Source organism: Marmota flaviventris, chromosome 3 (assembly GCF_047511675.1).
Source record: "Marmota flaviventris isolate mMarFla1 chromosome 3, mMarFla1.hap1, whole genome shotgun sequence".
NCBI classification, from domain to species: domain Eukaryota; kingdom Metazoa; phylum Chordata; class Mammalia; order Rodentia; family Sciuridae; genus Marmota; species Marmota flaviventris.
This window is the reverse complement of record NC_092500.1, coordinates 171,403,119-171,424,358: the sequence shown is the minus strand read 5'-3', so window position 1 is coordinate 171,424,358 and position 21,240 is coordinate 171,403,119. Positions and strand designations below refer to the sequence as shown.

The 21,240-nt window shown below is 41.2% G+C and overlaps 1 protein-coding gene across 3 annotated transcripts in view; it reads right to left on the bottom strand.

The window, feature by feature from the left end:
* Msra (methionine sulfoxide reductase A) overlaps positions 1–8,470 on the bottom strand; it is a 335,755-nt gene extending 327,285 nt beyond the window's left edge. The window contains exon 1 of one of the 3 annotated variants that reach the window (XM_071610626.1): positions 8,139–8,470. In XM_071610626.1, the coding sequence (XP_071466727.1) occupies positions 8,139–8,268 (130 nt within the window). In that variant the 5' untranslated portion in view covers positions 8,269–8,470. The remainder of the gene's footprint in view (positions 1–8,138) is intronic. The other 2 variants (XM_071610625.1, XM_071610624.1) reach the window with 2 other exon arrangements.
* Positions 8,471–21,240: the final 12,770 nt, after the last annotated feature.

Genomic DNA, 21,240 nt, shown 5'->3' with positions numbered 1-21,240 from the left:
TCTCTGTGTCACAGTGGTGACAGAAGACCACAGAAAGACCACATGTTTAGACTTTGTTTTTAGGTCTTAACCATCCTCTTCATGATACCCCTAAACCACTGCTAGGTACCTGGTTTGGGCAGCGTCTTTTATGAAGTGCCATAGACCAGAGAACGAAGTAAGTAACAAACACAGGGCTCCCAAGGAGCCAAAGGCAGCTTCTCCCTCAGGGAGCCACCATCATGTAGGAAATAAAACACAGACTTGATAATTTGGCAGCAAAGCATCTAAGCAGCAATGCAAGAGCTGACAGAAGGAGTCATAGTCGCACATAAATGTTTGTCCAGTGAAGAAGGAGGAGATTGCTGAGGCTTGAAAGAAAAGGGCTGGGTTTACACGAGTAGAATTACGCTACACCAATTTTGAAGGAATAAGAAATGGATGTATGGAAACATACAGGCTTTGCCCAAGCAGGCATTTAACAGACATTTAATGAAGGAATTAATAGAAAGATCAGAGCATGCAGTCCTCATGGGTGCAGCAGTGAGCACTGATCATGTCAGGAAGAAGGTGGGCTCCACAGGGGCACCGTGGGACACAAGGCTGGGAGGGAGGGAAGAAGGGATCAGACAGTGGGGTTCCACACCTTCCAGGGACTTTGGGGGAGCAGAAAGTCCTGCAACAGAGAGTAAAACAATCTAAGAGCTTTGCACAGGAAGCAAAGAGGAGAAATAGCAGTTCTGTGTCCTACAATTTAGAAATTAATCACACATTGGGAAAAATGTTTCTAAAAGAAAAACTGTTTCCTATCATTTTCTTCTAAAAATCTGTGTATATCACTCACCACAAAAGAAATACACATAATGCCTGACACATAATAGTGGAAGGAATTTGTCCCCAAAGATCTTTTCTTTGTATAAATGCTGCTACCACAATTGACGCTTCAATAAAAATGAATATTTATGAAATGTAAAACGGCTTGGATTAACTTATTCCAATTTCACCTCTAAATTTAGATTTTTAAATCACGCCAAAATGTAGATTTTGATTACAAAAGCATATTGGAGGAAAAAAGATGTACTTGACAAGGAAAAGAGAGAAAATTTTTTTTAAAAAAAAATTAAAATCAGTATGACAAAAGATGATAGAAAGGTGGTCAATTAAACTACAACAGCAGAGAGCTCATCCTCAACGTGGAATCATTTAATTCAATAATGCAGTCACATTAGGAGAATCACAAGTTATAAAGAAGCATGAAGTAAAAGTCTATGTATCCCATCCATCTCAGCTCATCGCACGGCCTCCCCCAGCTATTAGTCCTCAGCTCTCCTTTCAGAGTCTCTTTATACATACATGCATGTTACTATTTTCCTCCTGGTTTACACAAAAGTTAGCATCCTCTCCATACTGTTTTGACCTTGCTTTCTCCCTTCACTGTATCTTGGCAATCTCTCCACACCATTCATATAGACGTCCCACATTCTTTTTACAGCTGCATATTTCATTGTGAGGATGAACCATCATTTATTTAACTAGCCCTATTGAAGGGCACTTGGGTTGTTTCCAATCTTCGGCTATTGCAAACAAAGCTGCAGTGAATAACCTGGTACAGTCGTCACTTGGCAAGTGGATCTGCACGGCAATTCCCAGAAATTGAATTCCTGAGTCAAAAGGTAGACGCATTTAAATTTTCGATAGATACTGCCAAATTGCTTTGCATGAGAGTGGAGCCGACCTACGTTTCGTCAAGAATCTATCCATGGAGTATATCTTCAAAGCGCTGGGGGCTTGCCAATCTGAAAGTGGTATTAGCATTGTGAGCGCAGTTGAGCATCTTTTTATGTTTAAGAGCCAATTGTGCTTCCTTTTCTGGAAACTATCTGCTCAAAACCTTTGCCTATTTTCTAATGGATGTTGGTGTTTTCTTACTACTTTCTAGAAGCTCTGTACATACTAGGGAGATTGGTCCTCCACCAATGAAATGCATCCCGGGCTGTCTTCTGATTTGGCTGAAGGTGATTTTTGCCACACAGAAGACTCTTCGGTGGAAGTGATCTAACTTATCAGCCTTTTACATCTTTTGATTTTCAAGTCAGTAACAACACCTTTCCTCACACCAAGATTTTAAAGGAATTCTCTTTCTCTCATACTTAAATTTACATTTAACTAACTAGAAAAAGAGTAATTACGTCCAAACACCTCTATAGCCACGCTACCTAGGTACATATTCCAGCCCCTCTACTTATTAGCTATGTGATCTTGGGTAAGACACCTAACTCTCTGCATCTCAATTTCTATAATCATAAATGGAGATAATAACAGTTATGACTTCATCAGGTTATTGAGAAGAGTGACTGTGTTAGTAAATTTAACTACAGTACTTGGCATATAGTACAAGCTGTAAGTGTGAGCTGTTATAAGCATCTTATATCTGTTTGGAATTTTAACTTGGTTTCAGTACAGAGCCAGCACTTCTTTCCCCATATTGCTACCTATTTTCCCCATCACCATTTACTCAATAGTCCATCTTTTTCCCCACTGAGTTATCACTTTTTTCATAAGCTATAATCCCATATGTATTTAAGAACTTCTGATTTTTTTCCCTGTCTCTTTTGAACACCTCTAATTATCCTATCTTGACTGACACACTGGCTAGGACCTACAATACAATATTAAATTGATAAGTAACAGGTAGACATGAGCAGTGGGAACATGAAGATTGAGGAGTTAATTCTATAGGCTGAGCCTACATGTTAACTCTCAACACATTTTTAAAGAAACAACTTAACACAGAGTCGTTCTTGCCCTGCTCTGACTTAGGATAATACCCCCTAACAAGCAGCATATTGTTCACAGGGCTGAGGCGTGTTTGCCCAGAGGCTGTTAAGCTCTCAAGCCTCTGGTCAGATTATCCTGACCAGAGGCTTGAGAGCTTAACAGCCTCAAGGTCTGGGAAAACAAGTTCCTAGCAAAATTAGCCAGCACAGGCCAAGATAAATAAAAGTCACCTTTAGGTCCTCAACATGTCATTTTAATCTTATTGTAACTATAAATCTCATACCCCCATGGGATTCACTTTGATACTTATGGGCAGAAACATGGCCAGTAGGAATCTGATAGAATCCAACTGTCAATCAAGAGCCAGGAGTGGTGCTTGGGTAGGAGTCTCCAAAACTGCCCCTTAATCCCAATAAAAGCTGGGACACAAAGAAAGGAATTGTCTATCTCCTCTCTGAGACCACCTACTGTCTCCCTTGAAGGCACTTCTTTCCTGTTCAAACTCCCATCTTACTTGAAATGTTCTCTTGCAAGAACACAAAAATCTAGAAAACAACATGACCCATGGTAACAAAATAATAACCACTCAATGTAGGCATATTTCTGTTACAATCTAATTTAGCTAGCCTGGGAAAATTAAACATTTAAAATTTTAGAGGTTTAAATCTTACCTCTTGCAAAGTATAAATATACTACTACATCATGTTTAATAAACAGGTAGTCATTTCCTTAAATATTAAAAAAAAGAAGGATTTTTTTTTTTCAAAAAGCCAGGATTAAAGCTAAGATGACCAACTAAAAGTGTCTGATCACAGTGCACACCTGGTACCAGGCTAGGCTCACATCCTTGTCTTGCTTCAACTTTAGCAAGACTGTTTCATAATTAAACCTGAAATTGGCCTTTGTGTTAACATAGATATAATTTTACATATTAAAGAAGTAGCCATCTACTCCCACCCTGTTGAGTGTTACTATCAGGACAGTTGTTAAATTTGGTCAAATAACTTCTCAGCATCTAGAGAGATAGCTATGCCATTATTTTCTTAAACAACGAATTACAGTAACTGGTTCTCCACTATTAACAAAAGGTCTTTGCATTCTATGGCTAATCTCCATGGCTGGGTTCTGTTTACCCCTATCTATTTAGCATTTTGTATCAATCCTCACACATGAAACTAGTCTGTAGTTTCCTTTTTTGTGTGATCTTTCTCAGATTTGGTCTCAATGTTAGACTTGCTTCTTGAAAAGAATCTGGATCTTTCTTTTTAAATAATACTGGAATCATTTGATCTTTAAATATTTGGTAGACATTCTCTGGGAAACTGGACATCATGCTTTGGTAAGAGGTAACTTTGACAACTTTATTTCTTCTATGAAAATTTAACTGTTTAGATTTTCTATTTTTTCTGGGGTCAGTTTTGGTCACTTATCAATTATATCAATTCTGGGCTGGGGCTGTAGCTCAGGAGTAGAGCACATGCCTGGCACATTTGAGGCCTTGGATTTGGTCCAAGATAAAAGAAAAAAATCCATCCAAGTTTTCAAATTTATTTTCAAAGGCTTGAGAAAACAGTCTCCTATGATTCTTTCAATTTTATTTCTGTGTCCTCCTTCTCAGTTCTCCCTTTGTGTATTTACGTCTTCTTTCTTTTTTTTCTTTATTAGACCAACTCATCATTTACACTATTATTGTTGCAGTTTACTTAGTTTCCAAAGAGCTACCTTTGGAACTAACTATATTCTATTTTTTTTATTTTCCCCCATATTTTTTCTTGGTGCATTATAATTATGCATTATTACATATATGTTCATGCACACAATACAATGATATAATTTGGCCAATATCACTCCCCAGTATTTCCCCTTTCCCCCCTCCCCTGGTCTCTTTCCTCTACTCAACTGATCTCCCTTCAATTTTTATGAGAACAGTGCCCTTTTCTTTTCCTTTTTCCCCTCTAGCTTCACATATGAGAGAAAACACAACCCCTGACTTTCTGAGTTTGGCTTACTTAATATAATGTTCTCAAGTTTCATCCATTTTCCTGCAAATAACATAATTTCATTTTCCTTTATGGCTGAAACCTCTATGGTGTGTGTGTGTGTGTGTGTGTGTGTGTGTGTGTGTGTGTATTACATTACATTTTTTATCATTTATCCATTGAGGAATACCTAGGCTAGTTCTACAGTTGGCCTATTGTGAATTGTGTGCTATAAACATGGGCAATTATACATCACTCCAGTATGCTCACTTTAATTCTTTAGGATAAATACCAACGAGTGGTATAGCTGGATCATATGGTTGTTCCAGCTCTAGATTTTTGTCTACCACTTTTTTATTTACCCTAAAGTTCTTAGAAGAAGAAACCTTCAGCAGGTGTTCTGCATCTGTTATCTCCCCACTCCAAAAAAACAGCATCACAACAAAAAACAATAAACTCTACCAAGGAACATAAGGACTGGTTAAGATAAAGCTAAACTGAATTTAATATAATTTGGGCAATATCATTCTCCAGTATTTCTTTCCCCTTTCCCTCCTCTCCTCCCTCCCCGGGTCTCTTTTTTTTTTTTTTTCTCTAATGGTCTCCCTTCAATTTCTATGAGCTCCCCTTCCCCTTTCTTTTCCTTTTTCCTCTCTAGCTTCCACATACAAGAGAAAACACACCTGTAATCCCAGCAGCTCACAAGGCTAAGGCAGGAGGATCACGAGTTCAAAGCCAGACTCAGCAAAAGCAAGGTGCTAAGCAACTCAGAGAGACCCTGTCTCTAAATAAAATACAAAAGTAGGGCTGGGGATGAGGCTCGGTGGTCAAGTGCCTCTGAGTTCAATCCCCAGTACCCCCTAAAAGAGAGGGAGAGAAACACAATCGTTGATCTTGAACTAGTTTTCGGGTATTATCCAAAAATCTAATATTTTTTGGATTGTTTCTTTGGTATCTGGAGGACATAGCAAAAATGTTGTAATATATAAAAAGAAAAATTACAACAAGCTGAAGAAGTTCAGCATTTAAAAAGCATTGCTTTATTATGAAGAATACAAATAATAATAAATGCTGGTGAGGATGTGGGGCAGGGGATGTACACTCATACATTGTTGATGGGAATGCAAATTAGTAAAACCACTCTAGAAAGCAGTATGGAGATTCCTCAAAAAACTAGGAATGGAACCACCATATGACTCAGCTATGCCTCTCTTTGGTATTCAACCAAAAGAACTAAAATCAGTACACTACAGTGATACAGACATCAATGTTTATAGCAGAACAATTCACAATAGCCAAGTTATGGAACCAGCCCCAGGTACCCATCAACAGATAAATGCATAAAGAAATACACTATACACACAATGGAGTTTTACTCAGCCATGAAAAAGAATGAAATTATGGCGTTTGCTGGTAAATGGATGGAACTGGAGAATATGATATTAAGTGAAATAAACCAACCTCAAAAATCAAAGGTTCAATGTTCTTCTTGTGACGAAGCTAAAGCACAATAAGGGGAGTAAGGGAGGCTGGAAATTCAGATATTGTAAATACACAAGGAAGATCAGTGGAGTAGAAGAGACAGGGAGGGAGTAAAGACTGGAAAGGGGAGAAAATGTGGAATGAATTTAATAAAATCAAGCTATGTGCATTATAAATATATCACAATGAATTTAATCTTTGTGTACAAAGCACCAGTCAAAAATAAATAAATAAACTAGTGAAAGGAACATCAGTAGAATATATGAAGGAGAATAGGGGGAGCAGGAGGACAGAGGAAAGGGGGGTGAGGCAACCAAGGACTGAAATGGAGTAAATTAAATTCCATGCATGTATGATTTTGTCAAAATAAACCTAACTACAATGTTCTTTAAAAAAAAAAAAATAGCATTGTCTTTAAATGTCCACTTACAAATACTGGCTTGTCACAGACAATTTTAAAGATAAATGTACAAAGTTTAGATAAGCTGGCCCTAAAGCCCATATTTTTAAAAAAATAATCTGGGGGCTGGGGATGTGGCTCAAGTGGTAACAAGCTCGCCCGGCATGTGCTGGGCGCTGGGATCAATCCTCAGCACTATGTAAAAAACAAAAATAAAGATATTGTGTTCACCGAAAACTGAAAAATAAATATTAAAAAAAATTCTCTCTCCTCTCTCTCTAAAATAATAATAATAATAATAATAATCTGGATTTTTTTCAATTTAATCTCGGATTTAAATTAAAAATTAACCTCTAAGGCTGACGATGACTGAATAAAATGATGAAGGTGGAATACAGACAACAGCAAACGTTAATTAGGTGAAGGAGAAAAAGGTCACACCATTTCCAAACTTCTTCAGACCCCAAAAATCTCTACCGCGGCTAATCTCACAGTAAGTATTCCACGTTAAGACAACCCTTGGCAATGGTAAGCACCGCACCGAGGTACTGCAGGGTGAACATCCCTCATGAGAAATGCGTGGGACCACGGGTATTAGATTGTGATTTTTTTCCTATTTTGGAATACTGATATACACATGAGGTATTGTGGACATTTGAAGGAAGTCTAAAACGAAATTCATTTATGTTTTATACACATCTTACACACACAGCCTTAGGATAATTTGACTGCGTTTTAACTGTGACCCATCGCCCAACGTGTGACTTGGAATTTTCCGCTTGTAGAACCGTGTGTTGCTCAAGAAAGTGTGGATTCCTGTTTTCGAATAAGGGATGCTCACCCAGTTCCGCTCTGCTATGGGCCTGGTACTGGTGGACCCACACAGTCCTGGACAGAAATTGAGAGTAAGCTTTGAAAAATCAGGGAGCATCCACACACGTAACCATTTCCCTAGTATTTCCTCTTTACTGTAAAGTTTGGGAAGCTCTGCTCTAAAATGACACCTCCGCGTGACTCATCAAGGGGGACAGCCAGGCCGTCCTGGAGGATAACGGGGGCCGGGGACAATTCTCGCAGCCAGAACACTGGACTAAAGGCCATTTTCAAAACCCAAGCCTGCATCGCCAGATCTCGTTCCGGCGCTTCCAGGGACGACTCGTACCGCACCTCGGGGGCGGATGGCCGCAGCGACGGGACGGGCAGGAGGGAAAACCTGCGCCTTTCAGGCCCAGAGCGTGGCTGCAGGTACCGCACCCCGGTAGAGTTAAACAGTCATTCTAGGGTCTTTCAAAGGGCTCTGATTTGTTTTAACGCGCGGGAAGCTAGACAACCTGAGGAGCTCCGGGTACAGCCCAGCAGCCTACCCACCCCTGCTCCGACCGCGGCGCCCCGCGCGCCTGCGCGGCTCCGACCTCCGCACGCTCAAGCCGGACGTGACTTCCTTCCGGGCGGCGGTGGACGCCCGCGCCGGTTCCGCGCATGCGCAGCGGCGCACCCGCTCCTCGGCAAGCGATCCTTACCTGCTACCGGCATGGCCTCTCCGCGGCCGGGCAAGGCCTCCTGGGGCCCGACGAGCTTCGAGGCGGACATCCTTGGGACAGGAAGGAGGCTGTGGAGGAGCTGGCAGGCCCTCCTGGTGGCCCGGAGCATGGACGGGCGCCGGCCGGGGGCGTCCGGGTGGGACGGCACGGCCGAGAGCTAGGAGCCGCGCGGCGGGCGGGCGCTGCTGCGATGCGGCGGCCGGCAGAGTGGAGGTTGCCTAAGCCGGGCCCCCGGCGGTCAGCGAGGGCGTGTTCTTCCCGCGGGGGTGCCCGGCCCAGCGCGGCCGCCCGCGAGTCGCGGCTCTAGCTTAGGGGCAAAGTTCTCAGGAGAACGACGCGTGTCCTACTAGCCGCACAAGTACGTGAAGCGGCAGGGACCAAAAGATGGTGGTGTGTAGCCCGGTGGTCTGGCTGGTGTCGAGGTTGCTTCGCGCTTGGCCACCCCCCTAGCAGTTGTTCACTGTGCTCAGTAAGGTGTGAGGCCCAGCCCGCCGACAGCTGGGAAATGGAGGTTTCCTTTGGAGCCATTGTAAAGACAAGTCCTCAAATAGATTTCTGCTGATCCAAAGAGAAAACCCATCACTCCTCTCAAAAAGCACAGTATAGGGATGATGTATTCAACAAAATAGTGACCCTTTATGTATAAATTTACTCCTAAACCCACTTTGCAGGCCATTACATAGAGGAACCAGGCATAGACAACACCGTGAACAAGTTTAGGTGAAGGTGAATGATGCCCTTGGATCATTCTTGTTTCTAAAGTCACGGGAGGTAACATTTGTTTCTGTGACAAAATTTCAACCTAAATGTGAGAAGTGACTTGGGAGTTCTGTATGTGAAATACCGGTTTTACATATTGTGCCAAGATGGGTGTATGGTCTCATATGAAGGAAGGAACTTAAGATTAGCACCCACAGAAATGAGAAGCTTTGACCCATCCTCCCCCAGTGTTTGGTTACCGCTTTGTCTTTATGGGAGGCCGTAATATAAGGAGGACAGAAGGATTAACCTACGCACAGAATGTTGCCAGACACACAGCCTCAGATTAAAACATTTATTTTGTAATGTATATTTCCCCTGGGCCAAACAGTGCCTGTTCTTACTTTTGATTTGTTTTTGTCTTGAGAGTAAACCAAGCAGGTTCTAAAATCCTTTCCTGGAAACACCAAGATGTCCCTTCTAAGCTTAGGAAGTCCTGGTCACTGTTTAGGCATTTGAAAATAAAAAGATCTGTCAAAGGAAATAATTCTAAATTACTGCCTTTTGATACATGTTGGTTTGATTTTTGATTCATGGTTGACTATAACATACTAGAAATACTCTGCAACTAAGAACTGAAGAATTTTTAACATTAAGGGGAACAACATTTTACTGTTAAGTGAACAACCACAACAGAATTACAATGTATGTATATTTCATGTGTAGTGTGTACAGAAATGCATATAGTCCCAATTCCCCACTGAAGAAAAACTAGATTTTTCTAATTAGATATTATAAAAAAAAAAAAGCAACATTGCTGTTTTGTGGTTCATAGTAGTAGGATTCTACTAATAAAGTTTCCCTTACACTTTTGAAAATGCTCTATGTACATTGTTAAAACATTCTCAAGTGTTCCAATGGCTATGTCATCTTTATAGTTACAAAAATAAATATTTTTAAAGAAAAATATACATTTATTTATTTCAAAGCTTCTTTTCCTAAACAGCAGTTGAGGTTTTGTTTTGAGGAGAGAATTAAAAATTTGCTTTCAGCAACGCAGTTTTCACCCCAGGCTTCCCTTTTCTTCACTTTCTAGCTACTTCCTCCTGACTTCTCCACCCTGGGGTACCCCACCCCATCCTTTTCACCAGCTGGTACTGCTTTGATTTGTTGTTTTTTTCAATTATTTTTTGGTTTCCCTACATATTCTAACAATTTATATCCTTTAGGGTGCAGTCTAAGCATCCTATAACAAGGAGACCCAAAATACAGACATTTAAACAAAATAGTAGTTTCTCTTAGATGTAACAATCTAGAAAAAGGTAGTCCCCTGAGCTGGATCGTGTCTTTTCTTTCATAATATCTTGTACAGAATGGACTCACATGAAGTATTCAATGATTATCTATTGAATTTATGTGTAACCCTGACAGGTCAGCAAAAGTTTCTTTTCCGTTTCTTCAAGAATGGCTCTGCCAGAGATAATGCTCAATTTCAACACTAGGCTTAGGTTCTAGATGGGATACAGATTTGGTTGCTTAAACTGAGACTCCAAGATACTAGATCTGAAACAATATAGTTTGTTGCTTTTGTTTTCTTCTTTCTCTCATCTAATGACCTGTAGGCAGTCCAGAACTAGTAAGTCAACTCTGCCACCTTCCTCATCCCTGGGCACCTGGGTGCTTGGGTCACTCCAGCATCTGCTATCACATCTGTATCTCAGCCACGCAAAAAGAAAAAAGGTGCACATCTCAGTACTTTTAAGTGTCCCAGGAGTGGCACATCTTATTTCTATTTAATTCCTTGACCTGATTAGAGACATATCCAAATCTGTTAAGAAGGTGAGCAACCATGGATTCACCTAATACTTAGAAATTCTAGGAATGAAGAAGATGTGATTATACTTTAGTGAACAACTCTGTCACAGACCACTTCTTTGGCCACCTAAATATTGCTGTACACTCTTCTGACATAAAATGCCCTATTCCAAAGCAGAAAAGATTCCAAGAAGTTCATATCCAGTTCAAAGTCCACAATCTGAAGATGTTGTGCAGTCCTCTACAAGTCTGATCCAGTGACTTATAAGGTAGAAGGTAAGTTTTCTATTCCTCTTACCCTCCCCCAAACAATTTATTATGGTGAAGTAGGACTATGGAAAACACTTCAGAAATAGTACAAAAGAATAATCCACAATCTGGTCAAGTGTTATAAAGGGGAAATTTCATAGATTGCCTCCCTAACTTTACCTGCACTGTTTGTATAACCTGGACTGCCTGGTTGTCTCTGGTTTTCTAGACTTAACTATTCTTTACCACTCAATTCAATATTCATCTGCTATGACTGTGAAGTGGTCCAATTGTGTTCCCACCAAGGAGCATGTTAAAGGCTTGTCCCCAGGGTGGCACCATTGTGAAGAAAAGAGGAACCTTTAAGACGCAGAGTCTAATGGAAGGGACATGGGTCAACTGAAACTGCTCTCAGAAGGGATTGTGGGACCCCAGTCTCTCTGTTCCTGACTGTAGATGTAATTGCTTGCTTACTTCCATGTCCTCCCACGTTGCTACCTGTGCCATGAGGTGATGGCCAAGGAGCAGCCCCACCATAGCCTGGCTATGCTCTGTGAACTTTGAACCTCTCAAAGGGTAAACCAAATAAACTTCTTATTCATAAGTAGCCTTCTTCATAAGTAGTCAGATATTTCACTAAAGTGATGAAGAGCTAATATATCTTTGTACAACCTTCCCTGTTGGCACAAAACCGTTCCATCATGGGTTGGCCCATAGTGCCAATTGTTCATACCATTCAGCACATAGCATACACTGCCTTGTGTTATTTGTCATCTAAAAAGATATACAAGTTATTGTGGAGGTTCGAAATACATCTACAAATCCCCTGGCACTTCCTTCTAAAGGTGGAGCCCAACTCCCATCCCTTTTGGCAGAACTCTGTTTTTGCTTCTACTGAATAGAACAAGACAGAAGTGATGATGTGTGGGACCTCTGAGGCTAAGTCATAAAGGGCAAGCAGCTCCTTGCTTGCTTTGGGTCATTCCCCCAAGGGAAGCCAGTTGTCTCACCATGAGCATTACAGTCAGTCCGGTGGAAAGGTCCAAATTTCAAGGAATCAAAGTCTCCAGCTAACAGCCAGGTGACTGAGCAACTTTGGAAGCAGACCGTCCAGCCCCAGGCAAACTTGGATGGTATCTTATCTGCCATCTCATAAGAGACCTTAGCCAGAACCACCCAGCTAAGTGGCTCCCGAATTCCTGACCCATAAAAACTGTGAGATTGTTAATATTTGGTGGTCATCTGTCAAAAAGACCCCACATCCAAATAATATCACATCAAGGTAGTACTTCAAGATAGGAATGGGGTGGGGGACACAAATGCTGGGTTCATAGCAAAAAATAACCACATGCACAATGAAATGGACCAACATATTTTAAAATGACCTAGATTAGATTAGAAGATAACAGGGTGCATCAACAAGCAGTAAGGGTAAATATAATTTGGGGAAATTTTTGTTGTTCTGTTATATACATATGGGTGTATAGTGTGTGCAATGTGCGGAGACATGAAACATATTTCTTTAATTTTTAAATTTTTTTTTGTAGTTGTAGATGGACAACATGCCTTTATTGCATTTGTTTGCCTTTATCTGGTGCTGAGGATCGAACCCAGTGCCTCACATGTGCAAGGCAAGCACTCTGCCATTGACCTACAGCCCAGCCCGGAAACATATTTCTTAATGTAGCCTTTGGTAAACATGAAAAATAAAAAGACAAACTTGAAAGCCACAGTCTAGAGAGACTATAAGCTTCTGGGTCATCGCAGTGTGTCATGTGAGGCGAGAGGGTGCAATGGCTGAGGGCAGCCTCACAGGATGTTGCACAGTTGTGTTCTGAGTGGAGAAAGCAGGTTACATTCCAAGGAGTTTGAGGACATGGAAAGACTGAGAAAACCAGTGAGCCCACTATAGCCTGGATTCAGGGCAAAGAAGTACTGTGATCCTGTGCCATAAAAAAATTCCCTGTCTTTAATACCAGGAATGAACATGATGGCTCAGGGACTGAGCAGGAGCCCAGGGGACAGGAGTCCAAGCTACATCAATGAGATATGGTAAGGATATGGTAGGGAAAGCCCCGGAGAGAATTCCAAGAGACCAAGGAGTTACCAAAGAGGCTCTTTTAAACCCGAGGACACCAAGAAGTCACTTTTACTGGGCAAGATCAAGCATTTTCCTCTGTTTTTAGAAATGAGAGGCAAAGGGCAAGTTGAGAGGTGTATTAATTCCTAATCTCCAGCATAATATTAACTTTTATATATCCCTGGTCAGTGAGCCTAATCACATGCCAAACCTTTCCGTGAACTTAGAAACTCAAGTGCTGACTTATTTTGTCTTTTTTTTTTTTTTCATAAAACCATCTATGTGCTAAGGCTACTAAAAAAATACTAGGGAAGAAAAACATGCTCATTGAAGTTAAATAATACATGAAGGCATTCTCATTTAGTAAAAACTGGAAACTAATTGTTATATAAGGTGGGAATATAACAATTTAACCAAACTAACAAGAACAGCACCAATGTTTAACATGTCCTGCCATGTTGTCTTAATGAGCTTCTGGTATTGCCCATACAGGTAAATCTTGCTGAAATCTTCATTTGTTTAGTAGGTGCCAGGCACCATTAGGCTCAAACACAGAAGAGTCAGGCTTTCTCCAAAGGCCACAGTGCAATGGAAACACTGCCTACACACGGCCAGCTGCAACTCCACACAAGTGGCCCAGGGTTCTCTATAGCACAGCCCTGGACAAGGGGCTATGGGGTTGCAGAGAAGGAAGACCCAGTCCTGAACCTCTGGAGTTGCAGTCAGGGGCATGGAAGGCCTCGCACAAGGACTGGAGGTGCAAGCACCAAAGACCTGGAGGATGAACTCAAGAGCCGCCGTGTGAAAGGCTAGGCCTTTCTCCCCTCAATAAGCATTTAACTCTTATCTCTGTTCTTTATTAAACCATGAATACAGTGGCAATACCCAGGTACACTCAAACAGAAATGAGTCTTTTTTTGGTCTTTTTCATAGAAAGCCACTTAACTAGGTAGAGAGACACCCTTATAAATGAATAAATAGAAAGCTTAATATGACACTTTACATTTGCATACTTAAAACCAAGTGGTCTTCTGTGTGGCCTATCTATAGAAGATACAAAGATGTCTAAAGCATTTTCATTATTTTCATGGATTATTCTGATGAATATTAAAAGGAAAATAAAAATAAGAATAGCCATTGCTACTATTTGTGGAGCACCCGAGCTTTATATGCATTATTTCTAACCTTCATGCTGACCCATATTCACAGTTTTACAGATGAGGAAACAGATTCAAATTCGAGGTTTTTAAATTTCCAAGTTCAAGATCATTACTTTACAAAAATAAATAAGTAAAATAAGTAGGTTAAACTAGATCTCACTTTGATAAAGAATGGAAAACAGAATGGAGAAAACTTGGGCAAAAGATAAAACTCTCCTTAAGGATCCTTCCGAAGAAATGGCTAGTTGTCTCCCAACATCCATTCACCCTTTCTTTGGTCATTAGAAGAACCAGCAGGTTGTAATGGACCCTGAGTTCCCCAGGTAGATGACTAGGTGTGACCATGTGATGAGGTGGTGATCAGTGGATGGGTGCAGCAGAAGTGGGGGTACACATTCCTTCTGACCCTCCTCTCCTCCTGCTGGCTGACACATGAGATCTAGTAACCACTGAAGACCATGACATGGGAGCCACATGTTGAGGACAGCAGAGTGACTGGATAGTGATAGAGAGTCCCCAACATAAAGGAGCTAGACCACTTATGCATAGACTAATACATTAGTTCTGTAAACTGATTGTTTGTGTCCCCACAAAGTTCATAGGTTTAAATTCTACCCTTCAGTGTGATGGTATTAGGAGGTCTGGCCATTGGGAAGTGATGAGGTCATGAAATTGAAGCCCCCATGAAGGGGATTAGTGCCCTTGTGAACGAGGCCCCAGAGCTCCTTGCCCTCTTCCACCATGTAAAGTCAGAGCCAGAGACAGCCATCTTGGAACCAGGAAGCAGCCCTTAGCAGGGACCAGATCTGCCAACACCTTCATCTTTGCCTTCTCAGCCTCCAACACTGTGAGAAAGAAATTTCTGTTGTTTATAAACTGTCCAGTCTTTAGCATTTCAAATAAATTAAGACAATTTGTGAGAAATGAACTTTCAGTTTGTTTAAGCTGCTATGGTTTTGAGCAGTTCAATGGTTTTTAAACTCCACCTGGCATCAGAATCACATGGAGGCTTGTTACAACACAGGTTTCTGGGCCCCAACCCAGAGTTTCTGATTCAGTAGTTGGATAAGGCCAAGGACAGCATTTCTTTCAAATTTTCAGGTGATGCTGATGCTACTGGTCCTTAAGAATCACCCTTCTGGCTAAAGCCACCTCAATTGGATGATATCTTAACTGGTTTTGCCCATGCCCACTCACACACTTGGGTACAAAACAAAAGCTCACCTCAGTATTAACTTTTCTAAAGTTATCATTGCTGAATGTAAAGAGGTTTGGAACATACCAGAAACCATGTCAAGACCTAGGAAATACAGGAAGGATAGTCATCCCTCATTAGCTTGGGGATTGGTTCCAGGCAAAATTCTCATAGGTATCAAAATCCTTGGGCACCAAAATCCATACCTGCTCAAGTCCCTTACATAAAATGACAACATCCTATATACTCTAAATCATCTCTACATTACTTGTGATACCTAATATCATGTAAATGCTATGTAAACAGTTGTTATTGTTTAGAGGAATCATGGCAATTTTAAAAGCTTGTTCTTGTTCAGCACAAAAGCTTTTTTTTTCCCCCCAAATATTTTCCATCCAACTTTGGTCAAATCCTTGGTTGCGGAAGCCACAGATCTAGAGGGCCAACTATACAATCAGTACCTCCTGATAGAATGTGTTGAACCATCAAAATCTAGATTCCAGAACCTAGAGAATTAAAAAAATTTCTCTGCAATAATCTATCATTTTCAGGAATCACAACTGGAAATTAAGAAACATTTTAAAAATCTACATGTATTTGTCATATATCAAATTAAATTAAGCTCTGATTTTCAGTAGTTCCTTTTCCTAAACCAAGCACATCATTAAATCAGATCAAAGCTGCAGAAATGGTGAGTCTCATAAAGAAACAGCCAAGTGGGCGACACAGGAAGATGAAAACCCCAAGGGGGATCTTCAACTCTTGAGTGGCAGCCGTGCTCAGCAGACAGCCCAGGCAGCGACAAGAGGGATGCTTGGAAACCAGAAAACATGCCGGCTGCCATCAGAGAACACACAGGGACACTTCCAGTGTGTTCCTCACATTTCCCCAAACCTAGGGCTTTCAGAGATGTCCAATAAGAGACCGTTCTGCCCTTTCTCCCTGGCAGGGTCCTGGGAAACTTGTGAGCTTGCCTCAGCTGTCACCAATGTCCCCCCCACTGCCACCACAGATGCCACACTCCACTGCTACCATCAGAACATCTGACACTGCTGACCTCATGCTGCTGCCACTCCCTGGGGCTCAGGGCTCCCCTGGCTTTAATCAGCCTCCTCCATGTGTAGCCTGATGCACTTGACCTTGAATCCCCCACTGAGGGACTCAGGGTCAGAACCCTTGTGCTGCTCAGAGAACAAATCAAGGATGGCCCTCAGTGCAGCACAGACAAGGACATGCAGGAGGCAGTAAGTACGTAATAAACGTTCATTTTCACTTCTTTGTCGACTGCTAACCACTCACCAATTTCCCCAACCATACACTTTGAGCACATCCTGACTGCTTGGTGAGCACCCTGCAGAAACCAATGGTGACATCTCCTGAGCCAACTGCTCACATCCTAAGTCTTCCTCGTCACTTCTCAAGGATGCTTAGTGGGCTTGGTGAAAATAGGACTATTTGTCTCTTCCTATCTGAGTGCCTTGGGTTAGTATGCCAGTTAAATTCCACATACGCGAGGCACAAGCCCATACACACACCACGGACCCTCTCTCCCCACCCACCCCTACCCCCACACCAAAGGATGCAGGTAGAATTTATTTTTATAAAACTATAATTTTTTGTCAACATTACCCTTTTCTTCTCTAACTACTTACTGAAAATGTATGACGATGAAACAAGATAATCCAAGTGAACACACTTAATGGACTGCCTAATGCCTAACAGCTGTGACTATTATTACCATCGTCAGTGTAAAGACGCGACAAGCCCAGAGCTCAGGGCTGCCATTGTAGGGACTTAGTAAACAGTTGTTGATTAAAGGAGCAACTGGCAAGGTGACTGAGTGCACCCGAGGAAGCCTGGATTGTAACCTAGTTTGGAATTAACTAGTTCTGTGACCTTGGACATGTTATTTACCATCTCTTCATTTTTCTTTCTTTTTTTTTTTTAAGATACATGACTTATTTATTTATTTTTAAAATTTTAATATTTATTTTTTTGTTTTCAGCGGACACAACATCTTTGTTTGTATGTGGTGCTGAGGATCGAACCCGGGCTGCACGTATGCCAGGCAAGCGCGCTACCGCTTGAGCCACATCCCCAGCCCCCATCTCTTCATTTTTCTCATCTGTGAAGCTAAGGGAGTAGGAGGGAGAAGTCATAAGTTCTCTAAATTCATTGAATCACAAGCTTTTTAAACTGAGAGGACATTTGCCAGACCTGTCAGTTTCACCCAGTCTGACGGTGGTACTTCAAAGTCATCCCAGCTTGATGAATGAGCAACAAAACACCTCCAGGCTCAGGGGCTATCCTCGGGAAGCTGTGATGTTGAGTGAATGGTGTGGCATTCTCTCATGTAAAGCTGCTTCACATTGATTCTTTAACATTTAGTTATCAGGTAGCTTATTTTTTTTTTAGTATTATCACTGATAATTTAGTTGACTGCCTGAATTATGAAGATAATTCAGTCTGTTAGTTATCTTTTTGAGGGACTCTTTTTTGCCTCCAAAATACATATACAATCCTTTTGTTTTTTCTTTAAAGTGCTACTTTAACAAAATGCAATTCATTCCTTCATTTTAAGTGTGTGGTGTGTGTGTGTGTGTGTGTGTGTGTGTGTGTGTAAAAGAGAGACAAAGAGAATGGGAAAAAGGCCTAGAAGAAGATGCCCAGGAAGTTAACAGTAGTTATCTTTGATTGGTAGAAAAGTAGACATTTTTCCCTTTCTTTGCTCTCTCTTTGACGATGCATGTCTTTTTTTAATTCATGGAGAGATAACGAAGCTATTTAGAAACTCCCTTGTGAAATAGTCAAAACTCAGAGCACATAATAAGCATAGTTAACAAGATTTCTCTAGTTATAAAAGTAGTATCACTCTTTGAGAGAGTTTGAAGTAGTGAGGAAAAAACCCAGTACTGCCTGCTGCAGCGGGTCAGATCTTCCCACAACCCACAGACCTCCAGAGGGTACCCTGGGCTTTCTGCACATCTCCGGCCATTAAAACCCAGGGCAGGGCGGCCTGTGCTTGGAGACTGCATGCATCTCAGCTGCGTGCTTCAGCCCTCTTCCAGCCCAGCACAACCCAGCTTCCCCCCCACACACACAGTCATGAAGAGGGACCCCTTTTCCTTTTCTTCTCTCTTTTCTGGGATCAAGCCCTTTTAGGATTGGAGACTGGGAAGATGGATGGAGAAATAGGGCCGCCTTTCATGACTGGCCACCAGTGTGCTTCTCTGCCATGTACTCTGCCAGCACCTCAGGTTCACACCATGGGCACATAAGCCTTCCATGTGCCAGGTGTCACTTGCAGACTCTGTAGCTGAACACTACAGCAAGCCTCCCCAAGGTCAATGCAGGAGCTCCCCCAGAAATCCCCCTGGCTGCTAGGAATTGCTGACCCCTAGGACCCCCAAGCCCTCGAGTGTCATGGAGTTAAGTGGAATGGAGCTGAGCTATCTTCCAAGGTGCCCTTAGTCCAGGAGCACACAGCGCCAAACAGTGGTACAGCTCCTCCTCCACCCTGTCGCACCCCTCCACTCTCCTTCTCCCCGTGAGGAAAAGCACAGAGCAGACCTATAGGTACAAGCAGCAGCAGACCCCTGCCCTGGGAAAAGTGCGACTTTCCATTGGTGCAGAACTACCCACCCCTGGGCAAGTTCAGTCCCTTCAGCTTTGGGAGGGGCCTCTCCCAGGGTGACCATTGGCCACATGCTCTGGGGAGATTTGGCTACTTATAGACAATCTCAGAAGGCACAGTTTGACCCCAGTCTTTGAAGGCCTCTTTTAATTGTGGGGGTCTTTGATGACTCCCTGTCTTTGTTTTGGGGCTTCTTGTCCAAATTAGGGGTAACAAGTGAGATTTCTCAACACCCAGTTGCATGTATGTCCTATTAGAGTCACAAGAAAAAGATCGAAGGAACAGCTCAAAAAGCCAACAGTGGTTCTCCGTCTCTGTCTCTGACGGGATAGTGCACAATTTTCATTTTTCTATTACACTTTTCTATTTTAAGTTTTTCTGTAACGAACAAGTATCACTTTTATAATCAGGAAGTAGACACTTTAATACAAAATAATTAGCGGAAGGGTAAACCACAGGTTAATGAAAAGATAGAGTAAATAAACTAGCTCAGCCAGTTCAGGTTTTCTCTTTTAATCAAAAATGCTGCATTACCTTGTTCATTCAGACTTTTATTTCCTTTGCTTTATTCATAGCCTGAAGAGAAAGATAAATTTTCTGCTTTATCAAAGGAAATTTTCTTTCCATACCTTCTGAAGAAATGAATGCTTTTGATAGTTAATTGCCCAATTTCAGTTTATGTTTGAAAAGCATCTGGTTCCCAATTTGTGGGGAGGTTCTTTTATTAAATTCCCATTAGCAAATAAATGTTTTTAAGTTGCTACCCACCAATTATAAAAGGTGTTATGCCCTCAGCATTGTGGAGGAAGCGTCTCTGAATTCCATTACACTAGCTTCAACTTTCATTCAGAAGTTTAAAGAGGATCTGATATTGAATATTATAAAGGGGCCACTTAAATATATATATATATATATATATATATATATATATATATATATATACAGCAACCATAGGTGGACCTACTTTTTAATTATCTAAATAGGTTACAAAGTTTACTATTTCAATGTTAATAAAATTAGAAATTAGGATTTCTAGTTCATGTCTCTGTCTTCCAGTTCTACCCACCATCCCACACCAGTACCTGTCCCAAAATATGCTTGCTTTAACTAGGTTTGTATTTCATTCCTTACTTTCTAAAACAGTAAATAAAAATTGTTCCAAAAACTTCACACAGTACCAAGAATCCAGGACAAAAAAGAAAAAAGCCACCCTGTACATGTTCTACCAATGGCTGGTATCCTCCAGATCTTTTTCCAAATAGGTTTATTTTGAAATTATCTAATTAACCTTTTTGTGTAGTAATTTCAACTCTGGTTTTAATCTACACATACCATCTCAAAAACATCTTGATTTATAAGGCCACAGTTGTATAGGTTTTTCACTTTGTTTTTATCTTCTACCCATTCTGCCTGCAGATAATATGGAGAAACACTCCAAGCCACAATTAGTTTTCCAACAGTACTTTTTGAAATGGTGACCAGCACTAGTTCACAAAGAAAAAAAGAGATCCATCTTTTTACTTTGAGTTTAGCATACATTTTTTTCATGTCTAGTAAGCTGTGCTTCATGTGACATATGCTTCAATAAGCCACTCATAAGGTTTAATTGAGATTTAAGCACTCAATAAATATTTGTGGAATTGAATTGAATTTCAGTATTTATTCCGTAATTCTTAAAGCACGCAATTACTGTAAGGTAGAAGGATAGCACGTGGTTCAGTGTTTTCATTATGGAGGCAGCAAAATCCCTACAACCCATTGCTGATGTTGCACAAAGACAGTTTGATTCCTCTCTAATCACTGCTTTTTTCGGGACAAGATTTCTAAGTTTAAAAAAAAAAAAAAAAATCTCAATTGGAAATAAATTCATTTCCTTAAGCCATCTGGTGGCTCTCACTTGTAACTGCAACACGGCTGGTGGCCCATCCCAGAAGCATCTGACCTGCCCACTGCATGCAGGTTCTGTCATTTTCTCATCTTGTCTCTTACAAGATGTGTTATGATGAAGTGATACACAAGCAATGTGTAGGTATTAAAAACTCAAGAGAAATCCTTATGGTCCTCACCTCAGGGCCATTTTAATATCAAGAGCAACACAGTAAAGGCTTGGATGATGGGGTATAAGGAAAGATGAGTTTATTATATTTATATGATAAAGCAAGCTTTCTTGCACATCCTTTAACCTGCCAGGAGTGAGCCTAGGCTTTGGAACTATAAAACTAATAAGGGGGAACCTGTGTTCCCAGGGG